General features: G+C 51.4%; 1 protein-coding gene and 1 long non-coding RNA gene across 4 annotated transcripts; one reads left to right on the top strand and one right to left on the bottom strand.

Annotated features, from left to right (window-relative positions):
- The first annotated feature begins 678 nt into the window (after positions 1-678).
- Positions 679-8,718, top strand: musk (muscle, skeletal, receptor tyrosine kinase). The gene is made up of 17 exons (XM_077623055.1): positions 679-946; positions 1,302-1,428; positions 1,596-1,747; positions 1,859-1,986; positions 2,071-2,212; positions 2,387-2,511; positions 2,684-2,843; positions 3,179-3,185; positions 4,047-4,316; positions 4,377-4,558; positions 4,665-4,688; positions 4,761-4,849; positions 5,620-5,794; positions 6,024-6,213; positions 6,310-6,513; positions 6,662-6,810; positions 7,940-8,718. Exons 1-17 carry the CDS (start codon positions 874-876, stop codon positions 8,635-8,637), a joined length of 2,895 nt encoding a protein of 964 aa, XP_077479181.1. The 5' UTR covers positions 679-873; the 3' UTR covers positions 8,638-8,718.
- LOC144091050 (uncharacterized) lies at positions 2,354-9,642 on the bottom strand. 3 transcript variants are annotated; one of them, XR_013305599.1, is made up of 5 exons: positions 9,428-9,642; positions 6,849-6,929; positions 5,318-5,823; positions 5,072-5,214; positions 2,360-2,489 (listed from the first exon to the last, which is right to left on the bottom strand). It is a non-coding gene; the product is annotated as an uncharacterized LOC144091050 (long non-coding RNA). The 3 variants fall into 3 exon arrangements; XR_013305597.1 differs by lacking the exon at positions 5,072-5,214 and having other exon boundaries at positions 2,354-2,489; positions 5,593-5,823; XR_013305598.1 differs by having other exon boundaries at positions 5,072-5,823.
- Positions 9,643-10,013: the final 371 nt, after the last annotated feature.

Here is a 10,013-nt window from a genome sequence, read left to right on the forward strand (position 1 = left end):
CCCTCGTGAGCCTTAAACGGCAACGTCAATGTGTGGGATAATAGTGCCATCGAGTGTCCGTGATTTGACAGAGCACTGCTGCTCCACTACGTGGCAAGAAATAAAGAGGGAAAGTCTGGTGCCAATAAAGAAAGCCTATTAAGAGCGCACGGTTAACATTGAAATGTAGAACGCCTTCAAATTCCATCTGAATTCCAAGAAGAGGCACGTGGTGGCTCTGCACAAAAAAGTGGAGGCCATCACTTGCAAAGGGGACAGCAATTTTTTGACCAGGTTCAAAGCTGGAAGGACGAAAAGCCAACCAAATGACATTCCTTTCCTAAAATAAACCCGTGCCCTCTGCAAGCAACAGGTGGGCACAAAGTTTACATCCTGGGCATATGCGCTCTCTGTGTCACCCGAGTCAAGTTTGGTAAAAAACAAAATGTCTTTGTACAATACACACCATGCAAAAATTCATCTCTGGTGAGGATTGGCTAAGCTGTTTTGAACCTGATCCCTAAATACCGAGTCGCCGTGTTCCAAAAATAGAATGCTGTAGCGTACTTTTTCCCTATTGTTGTCGTCCTGGGATCATATTGGGACTTGATGACTGCTGTGGTTCTGCACGACGGGAACCTTTGGCGCTCGGTGCTTTTTCCTTCTTTTTTTTTTCACGCTAGCTCCGAACCGTGAGCCAAGCGCATGTGAACACCTGCCGCTGTCCCTCACTCTGCTTACTAACACACACACACACACACACACACCGAACCAGCATGGCTGTCTGACGGCTACGGTACATACGCACTGAGGAAAGGACAAGCTCTAAGCGAGGTCTTCGGAACAGAAGAAACTGGACGGACGGACGGAAGGGGGCCGTTTAACAGAGGCAGAATGAAGACTACCGGACTCATTTCAGTCCTGCAGATCCTCTGGTTGGCCGGCTGGAGTCATGGCGTACAGAGAGGTGAGTAAGTGGCAGAGCCTCCTCCGCAGAATGCCTTTCCGTCGCCCTTAATGCCGCTAGACTAGCAGAAAATACCAGAGTGAAAGGAAACAAGATGTTTTCTGACAGCGCTATGTCAAGACTTCACATAGTATGCACGGAGCGGAGGGTGTCACCCTCAAATGACTTGCCGTTTGCCACATCCTGCGAGGGCGAGAGAGAGGAGAGGAGAGGAGAGGAGAGGGCTTTTTCCTGACCCACACAAATTCAATGCTTTAAATCTCAGGGGACTAGTATCATAACAATAAGGGCCGCGGGGGTTAAAGCCTTGTTTCTTTACCATCCTAAGAAAATCATATCAAACTTCTGAACACAGCACCGCGTATTATCACATTGTTGGAGAACGTGGACGTCCTCCTGGATCACAACGCCACCTTCGTATGCGAGGTCGAATCCCGACCTTGGGCAGATATCACGTGGATCAAGAATAACCAAGCCATCATGTAAGTCAACTTTGGAAAAAGATCACGTGCCACCGTGTCATCATTCTTTTGCTTTTTGCCTGTTCCAACTTCAAGCGCCATTGGCACAAATCATTCTGCGCCAACAAAGCAAAGTTCGGCTGCTGACAAATGCCTTCCCCGCCCGTCGCCTCGTTCATTTGGAGCAGGTACTACGATTCCCGGTACCTGACTCGGGAGCAGGGACAAATTCTGGTAATACCTCACGTGAGAGAAAACGACAACGGCGAGTACTGCTGCCTGGCCAGCAACGGCATCGGCGAGCCGGCCAGGAGTTGCGGAGCGCTGCAGTTAAAAATGAGTGAGTCTGCACTGCGGATGGCAAAAGTGGAAATCAGCCAATCACCGACCCACACGTCCATCACGAAAAATGGATGCCACGATGCTTTTCTGAATGTCTTTTTCCAAGCAGAACCCCAAATCAAGCGCCATCCGACCAACGTCAGCCTTTTGGTGGAGTCCAAAGCGGTATTGCCGTGCGTCAGCCTGGGTCACCCAAAACCCGACATCACGTGGCTGAAAGACGACGAGCTCATCAAGGTCAACAAAAAAAAAAAAACGGGAGCGGCTGCCTGGCATTTTTGCCTTTGGCTGCGTCTCCAGAGCCCAGCTTTTCTCTCACAGGTCAGCGAGCGTGTCAACGTACTGGATTACGGCGCGCTCAAGATCAACTACATCCAGAAGGACGACGCGGGACAGTATCGATGCGTGGCGAGGAACAGCTTCGGTTTGGCGTATTCCAAGCCCGCCGCCGTTCAAGTACAAGGTAGCTAGCCATTCAATCTCTTTGGGTTTGGTCAGATCAAGATAGAAACCCCCCCACCCCCAACCAAATGACAGGGAGCAGACATAGGCTAAAACCGACTAACTAACATTCATTGATAAGTACGTAGCGTGGCAAAACTGTGGCATCGTTCCCTTTTTGTTGCCTCCCGCGCAGCTCCCGCACGGATCCTGCGAGTTCCCAAGGAGAAGAGAGTGGCGTACGGCAGCCAAATCTCCCTGGAGTGCCACGCCACTGGGAATCCAATCCCCGCCATTACCTGGTTAGAAAATGGCAATACGGTGAGTGGAGCGCATGGGCCTACCGACCCATCTACAAACTAGCCAACTCACTATCTAACTGTCTGATGCCTTGAACACATTGGCGCCACATGCCGCTTCAAATGCTATTTTCTCAAATGCAACGAGAGATGAGCAATAAGCCGCGACGCCGTCTCTTTTTTTTTGCCTGAAGATCTCGGGCGGATCGGTGGAGGAGACCCTGGTGGAAGAAGTGGTTCTGTCGGTGCTTCGGCTAACGGTGACCAAACCGGCTCTTTACACGTGCCTGGCGTCCAACAGACACAGCGCCGGCGCCAACACGGTCAAGGCCACAGCTCGAGTGACGGTCGCAGGTGAGTCTAAACGTGACGCAATGGCGCCATTTGTCCAGGGAGCATCCACGCCTTAATGTTTTCTTAGCTGTTTTGAGGTGGCGTCAGCTGCTTTCTCCCATTTGTTTCTTTTTTTCCCCCTCCCCAACTCTATCCCACCCCAAAAACAAGACGTGTGCCGACCACACACACATTCCCGCTCGTTCATTCTGGCCAGAATTTAGTTCAGTTCGGCGTGATGTTTGATTTTCCCTTCCCAGTCAGATTACTTCTAAAGGCTTCTTCTTCTCTCTCCCTTCTTTTCATGCTGGGTCTCCTTCAACCAACATCTTCTGGATATTGCCACTGGCCCATAGAATGGAGGTAAGTCTTTGGAATGGATCCTTGGTGCCACCCTTACCCGTGAATAGATGTGACTTTACTGCGCCTAAAGCGGCTTGCTCGGGAAGCTGCATTTAATTCCCGTCCGTCCAATTGATCCTACTCTACAACAGGCTAGGGTAAAAAATAATCGTATTCCGTGTTTGGCAAATGCACAAATGCACGCTGTACAGCTGCATTGTACAATTCCGAGAGGAAGACAAGTATAGCGTGGTGGGAACGGGATTCAAAGGATAGAAGGAGAGCGCCCCCGAAAGCCTGCTGATGTCTGTCTGGCTCCATCTGGATTCTTCACGCAGACAGTCATGAGAAAGAAATTAGGGAGATAACGGCCCAGGTGGGAGCTGCTAGATTTATGCCCATGCTTTGATTTAATAACCAAGCAGACAGAGATCCAGCTCCCATCTGGACTTTGTAAGGATGAGAGCGGAACTTGCCAAAGGGGGCAGCTAGCTCACAGGAGCAAACGCAGACCTTCCGTGGCCACGCTCAAGTACTTAACCCGTCATTGCAGAAAGCCAGTCAGCTGGGAGAGGCTCCAGATCTTCGTGAGGACGGACCAGCGCCATGGAAAACCAATCAATCTTTGTCCATGTGTGGGACTTAGGGATGTAACACTATAGCCAGAATACATGCGAGCACGGGGCCAACACGTCAATGCAAAAAGCTAGTCCAAGGTAGGACTTTTGGATCTGGACTCAAAGAAAGTCTCTGCGATGGCGGCGGAGGTAGCCAGAATACGAGCCACGCCAGCCAGCATGGGGCCAAAATGTCAATGAACAGAGGAGAAGAGGGTCCAAAATAGAACTCTTGGATCCTGATGCAAACAACGTCTCTCCGCAGACTCTACAAGGGGGCCGGGGGCTTCTGCGGCGCGTACCGCGGGGAGGCCTGCCGTGCCATTTTGCGGGACGGCTCGCTGGTTTTCTTCAACGCGTCCGTCTCCGAGCCGGAGGAGGCCACGCGGGACCTTGGGCTTCAGAGCCGGTGGACGGAGGAGCTGGACGGACTGGCCGAGCCGTGCGGCCCGGCGCTGCGCTCCCTTCTGTGCCACGCCTTCTTCCCCGATTGCAATCCGACGGGATCGGGGCCCGCGCCCAAACCCGTCTGCAGGTAAAAGGTGGCGTCGATGTTCTCGTGCGCTGAAAACCAACATTGTTATTTTTGCTCCAGGGAGCATTGCCTCGCCGTCCACGAGCTCTATTGTCATAAGGACTGGTCCATGGTCGAGGCTAGCGCGTTTGTCCGGCCTGACCCGCGCGCCCACAACACGGCCCGTTGGTCATTACCCAAGTGTGAGACGTTGCCAAGTCTCCTTTCAAACCCCGACGCTTGCACTCGTGTGCCTTTCGTGGGTAAGTTCTGGTTGGCTAAAGCACTTCAGCCCGTCGTTTGATGGTTTATAATCGCCGAGCCTCCTGACATCACCATTTGCACCATCCATTTTTTTGGGTATTTCAGATATCAAGTCAGAGCAAATGACAAGTAAGTGCAAACATTACCAATGAAGAAATGTTAAGCCATCCCCCCAAAAATGTTTCTGTTTGGTATCGACAGCAACGTGTTACAAAGACAGAGGACGTTTTTACCGAGGTAGCGTAAATGTGACCAGCTCAGGGATACCGTGTCAACGCTGGGACCAACAGGTACTCGGTCGGCATCTGCACGCGTCTAACCCCGAACCCTGTTACTAAATGCCATAACTGTACGTAATGAACACAGTTATGGTAAAAGCGTTAGCACTCTACGGACGCAGGCTATTACGCTCGTAACAAGCTTCGAATGGATTTGGTCGGCTACGGTAGTCAGACTGATTTATGGCCCTCTGTCTCGGAAAGAAATGACCTAAAAATGGGTCATGTACAAACCCTCCCGATGGCCTGAAAGATCCTTTATGTTTTTACGGCTTGACTTCTCTTCGGTCTTCGATGCTTCTCGCCTGCGCGACTATGTTGGTCAGGTCAGCTCAGCTCAGCTCAGCGGGCGGGTCTGATTCGCTCACATTCTGCTTCTGGAAACAATTAGCTTTCAGACGCGAGTCGCCGCCCAACGCCAACACAGACGCCCGTTTACTAGGCGTAGAGGTTTAACAGGCGCTCGTTTACGATGCGTACAGGTTTCACAACAACGTTGGCGACGAAAAGAAACCTCGCCGACGGCTCAGAGTAGGTCTTGGATTAGACCCTAAATCCTCCATCGCTCCCACTGGACATTGCGCCGCCAACACTGTACACTGGTGTGAGGCTCCGTGAAGTGTGTTGGGGCGAAAACATTTTCCACAAGTATAAGCCGATGCTTTGCATGGCTCAGTCAGTCAGTCAGTCAGTCAGTCAGTCCGAGACATACAATGAAAGAGAAAGACAAAGCAAAGAGTAGCAGAAATGTTTACCCTCTATGTTGTCGCATTCCACCGCAGGTCCCGCACCAACACCGCTTATCTGCCGAGGCCATTCCGGAATTGAAAGATTCGGAGAGCAGCTGCAGGAACCCGGCGGGAATCGGCGACCGGCCGTGGTGCTACACCTCCAACGCCGACGTTCGCTGGGAGTACTGCGCCGTAGCGCGCTGCGCTCGAGTGGGCTCGGGGGCAGGTACATGCCGACTCTTTTCCAAACTCTGACTTCAAATAGAAACACAGACAGAAGTGAGAAACAGGACGTCGTCCATTCATTTGAGATGTTCCCATCGTGATTGACGTGCCCCACGGAATAGCATGATGCAAAGTATAAATCAAAGTGTAAATGGGGTTTCGCAAACGGTGGCTAACGAGGGCCGGGTGACTTTTCCTTCTGGGTACACTCGGACGGGAATCGCCCGGAGGCTCCGTTCCGGCGGCTGCCAAAGAGCCGGCCGTCCCCGCCGCCCCGCCGCCCACGACGGCATCGTCGTCGCTGGCGTACTCCATGTCCGTCATCGTCATCTTTCTGGCCGTCGCGGCCTCTCTGGTCTTGGTCGCCGCGGCCATCCTGGCGTGTCGACGGCGAAGAAAACAATGGAGGCAGCACAAACGGCAAGTGGGGAGGGAATTGGAGAGGCCAAGACGCGGCGGCTTTGCTTTTTCTCGCCGACCAACTCATACCCCCCTCCCCCGTGCTCCCCCGTGCAGGGAAATGGAGAGCCCGAACCCGAGCCGGAGCACCAGCACTCTGCCTTCGGAGCTCCTGCTGGAGCGACTGCACGCCAATCCCATGTACCAACGCGTTCCCTTGCTTCTCAACTCCAAGCTGCTGGCTCTAGAATACCCCAGGAATAATATCCAGTACGTCCGAGATATCGGCGAGGGAGCCTTCGGGAGAGTTTTCCAAGCCAGGTGAGGGTCCCCGAAACCTTTGTTTAAAGGCCACGGAGTCACGGAACCACGGAACCGGGGCCCTTAGAGCGATCCTCTCCGTCGTGTGATTGAATATTTGAGTGGAGATGAAGGGGTCTTATTTTATTTTTGTAATTTATTTTCTCAGAGCCCCGGGCTTGCTGCCCGTGGAAACGTTCACAATGGTGGCGGTGAAGATGCTGAAGGAAGAAGCCTCGGCAGACATGCAGAATGATTTCCAGAGAGAGGCGGCGCTCATGGCGGAATTTGACCATAGCAATATTGTGCGACTTTTGGGTAAGTGTACATTATATAAAAAATTAAAAAATAGCTACCTTTATATTCTCATGGATGTGACTGCCTGTTCTGGCTTCAAAAGCGGCGGGGAGTCAACAGCAAAACTGTCTGGCCGCTAGCTAAGGGGGGGAAAAAAAGACAAAAGACAATATTAACGTGAATTTAATTCCCTGACTGTGGGCACCAATGACAGCATCAGTCCATTGATCCATCAGCGAAAACTCCATTAGGTGTATGCCTTGCTCAATTATTTAGCAAGCTTTCATTCCAAAAGCAAGAAATCCCCGTGGCCTGGTATCTCCAGTAATGGATTTTGAAATGCCCGCATAGTGTGTTCGGCTAAAATGTTTGCTTTCCTTCATTGTAGATTTTCTGCAAAGAAAGCAGTGATAAAGAGAGACAGAGAGGGACTTACACTAACAACATGTTAGGCATGTAGCGTAACAATCATTTGACCCTGAATGACTATTAGACTGATTCAGAACATTGACGCTGCACTTGATTAAATCCGTATATTTTCTGCTTCTTTTGACATGAAGAAAGAGTTAGGCTTTTTTTTTTCTAAATGGACCGTTAAATTCTCCGCTTCGCAGTCAACGGAAACACGCTAAACGGATTTGGGCATTTTCAGACTAATTGACAGCGTTTTCAAGGCGTGGTGAATTTCCACTTGCAGGCAGGCGCCTTTAATAGCGCGTTTGGCTTCAAGTGGGACAATTACACAAAGAGCCAAGCGGGCAGCACTTTTCCCCCTCCAGATTGCGTAAAGAAGCCATTTGTTGTTTGCTTGGCTAGCGATGGCCTGGAAACCCGCAGCACGCGTTTCCCAACGTCGAAAGTGCCATTTTGAGCAGAGCCCTTTAAAATCCCGTCTGTACTTTACGGACGCAAACACAAAGACCATTTCTAAAGTGAGCCGGAGTTTATTTGGCAACATCTATCGGATGGTTCCGTCTACGCCAAATGTTTCTTTTCCTTTTCTCCCAATGAATGAAAGCATTCTACGATACGGATAGAGTGGCTTTAGGCGCTGGCGTGGGTGAGCGTTACGCTAAGCGCCGCGGTGGGAAACGGCAGACGCGGCGTGGCGCGAAGCTTAACGTGTGCTTTTGATTTTTTTTTTCCCCAGGCGTGTGCGCAGCGGGCAAGCCCATGTGCCTGATGTTCGAATACATGGCACACGGCGACCTGAACGCCTTCCTGCGCCGCCCGCCTCCCGCGCGAACCCCGAGCCGCAGCGCCGGCGCTTTTTCCTCGGAGGCGGACCGCGGCGGGCTCTCCCGCCCCGAGCGGCTGTGGACGTCCGCCCAGATCGCCGCGGGGATGGCCTACTTGTCGGAGCGCAAGTTTGTCCACCGAGACCTGGCCACGAGAAACTGCCTGGTCGGGGAGGAGATGGTGGTCAAGATCGCCGACTTCGGCCTCTCCAGGAACATGTACTCGGCGGATTACTACAAAGCCGACGAGAACGACGCCATCCCCATCCGCTGGATGCCCCCGGAGTCCATTTTCTACAACCGTTACACCACCGAATCGGACGTGTGGGCCTACGGCGTGGTGTTGTGGGAGATCTTTTCGCACGGCATGCAGCCGTACTACGGCATGGGACACGAGGAAGTCATTTACTACGTCCGGGACGGCCGTATCCTATCCTGTCCCGACAATTGCCCGCTGGAGTTGTACAATCTCATGCGGCTCTGTTGGAGCACGCAGCCGTCGGACCGGCCCAGCTTCAGCAGCATCCATCGGATTCTGGAGCGAATGCGCGCCGGCGGCGGCGGCAACCCCGCCACGGGCGCAGACGCCGATCGCCAGCTCCCGGGTTAGCGTTTTGCCTTTCCATTCGGACAAAGCGCCACGGCGGCCGGAAGCTTCAGTCGCTGGTCAGGAAGTACGTGAAAAAGAGCGGTGGCGCAAACATTTTCTCAACGCCAAATCAACGTTGACTCTGCTCGCTCGCTCGCTCGCCCGCTCAATATCTCGTTTTGCACGGGACGAGATAGAGACCAAGGTGGATACGGCCACAACACTTGGAGGCCGAGGGAGGCTCCCTCTTTGGTCTCTGGTTGTCATGACGATTTCAAAACGAGTCGAGCCCATCAGGTGCGACAACGGCATGTGGCGAGAAAGGCCATGCACTACTTTATCGTGTGGCATCGATTTTCATTTGGTTGCCGGAAAACCTTTGGTTTTTCCACACTGATCTTCACTTTACGTCCTGCTATTTTCTGTTAACAAAGTGTAAGAATAATCAAGTGCCATTCCGATATATTTTTCTGTATTCCTCACACGAACCTTTTTGACAGCAGTTTAGCAAAAAAAAACTCATTTACAACTCAAAGCGTATATATTCAGATTAAAACAACAGAATATTTACCGGGACGACAAGCAGGCTAAAGCCACTTTGTTTTGGTTCCCACGCCCTCGCCCAAGCCCTTGTTCATTAGGAAGCGCTTGCTAACCATCGAACACCGCTATATTTGACTGGTTTCGCTCAAAATAATAAATGCATTATCCTAACCCTAGCCCCAAATCATTTGCCACACGTCATTCGTTAGTCGGTCAAAGCGGTCTTGAGGAAAACACTGGGATGAAAACAAAAGTATAGACTACTCACCGGAGGCTCCACTTTGGTCCAATGGCTAAATTCATCCCTCGGTCGGCCAAAGGGGGAAAAAGATGATTATATTGGCAGTCTTCGTGTTGTTCCAACACGTACGTACAAGCATTTTCCGAATTTCTTGGAGATAAAAACCAACCAACAAACTAACAGGCTGGGCGCGACACAATCGTGAACGTCAACGGAAGTGCGCGCACACATGTATACTAGTACTGCACATTGATGACGTATGTTCAGACCAGAGTCGAGCGGTCCGTTAATGAGGATGCTCAAGTTACAAAACAAAACGTATGACTGCCGAGATGGACGTCAAAGTCGGAAAACAATTACAAAACGGCGGTTTCTTTTGTCCTTTTTTATTTTTTTGCTGGGATAAAGGCCACAGGGACGAGTATGCATGCAAATGTTTTTTTCCCCCCCTCAGCTCATTTTGATGGCTATTATACCTCTTGTTAAATTGAGATTTTGGGGTGGACATAACTGGATATGGAACAGACATCAACATTGCTTTTAAATACTACTACAGTACATCCTCTGAATGACCAAATGTGCAGCGCAGTAAACAGTAACCTGGACGTAAACA

This window comes from Stigmatopora argus, chromosome 16 (assembly GCF_051989625.1).
Source record: "Stigmatopora argus isolate UIUO_Sarg chromosome 16, RoL_Sarg_1.0, whole genome shotgun sequence".
NCBI lineage: Eukaryota > Metazoa > Chordata > Actinopteri > Syngnathiformes > Syngnathidae > Stigmatopora > Stigmatopora argus.

What these genes read in the sequence shown, in the direction of transcription:
- musk (XM_077623055.1), top strand. Translation starts at nt 874, where the DNA reads ATGAAGACTACCGGACTCATTTCAGTCCTGCAGATCCTCTGGTTGGCC. An exon ending in AGCGCTGCAGTTAAAAATGA is followed by an intron (nt 1,748 to 1,858) that starts GTGAGTCTGCAC and finishes TTTTCCAAGCAG; the next exon opens with AACCCCAAATCAAGCGCCAT. An exon ending in CGCCGCCGTTCAAGTACAAG is followed by an intron (nt 2,213 to 2,386) that starts GTAGCTAGCCAT and finishes CCTCCCGCGCAG; the next exon opens with CTCCCGCACGGATCCTGCGA.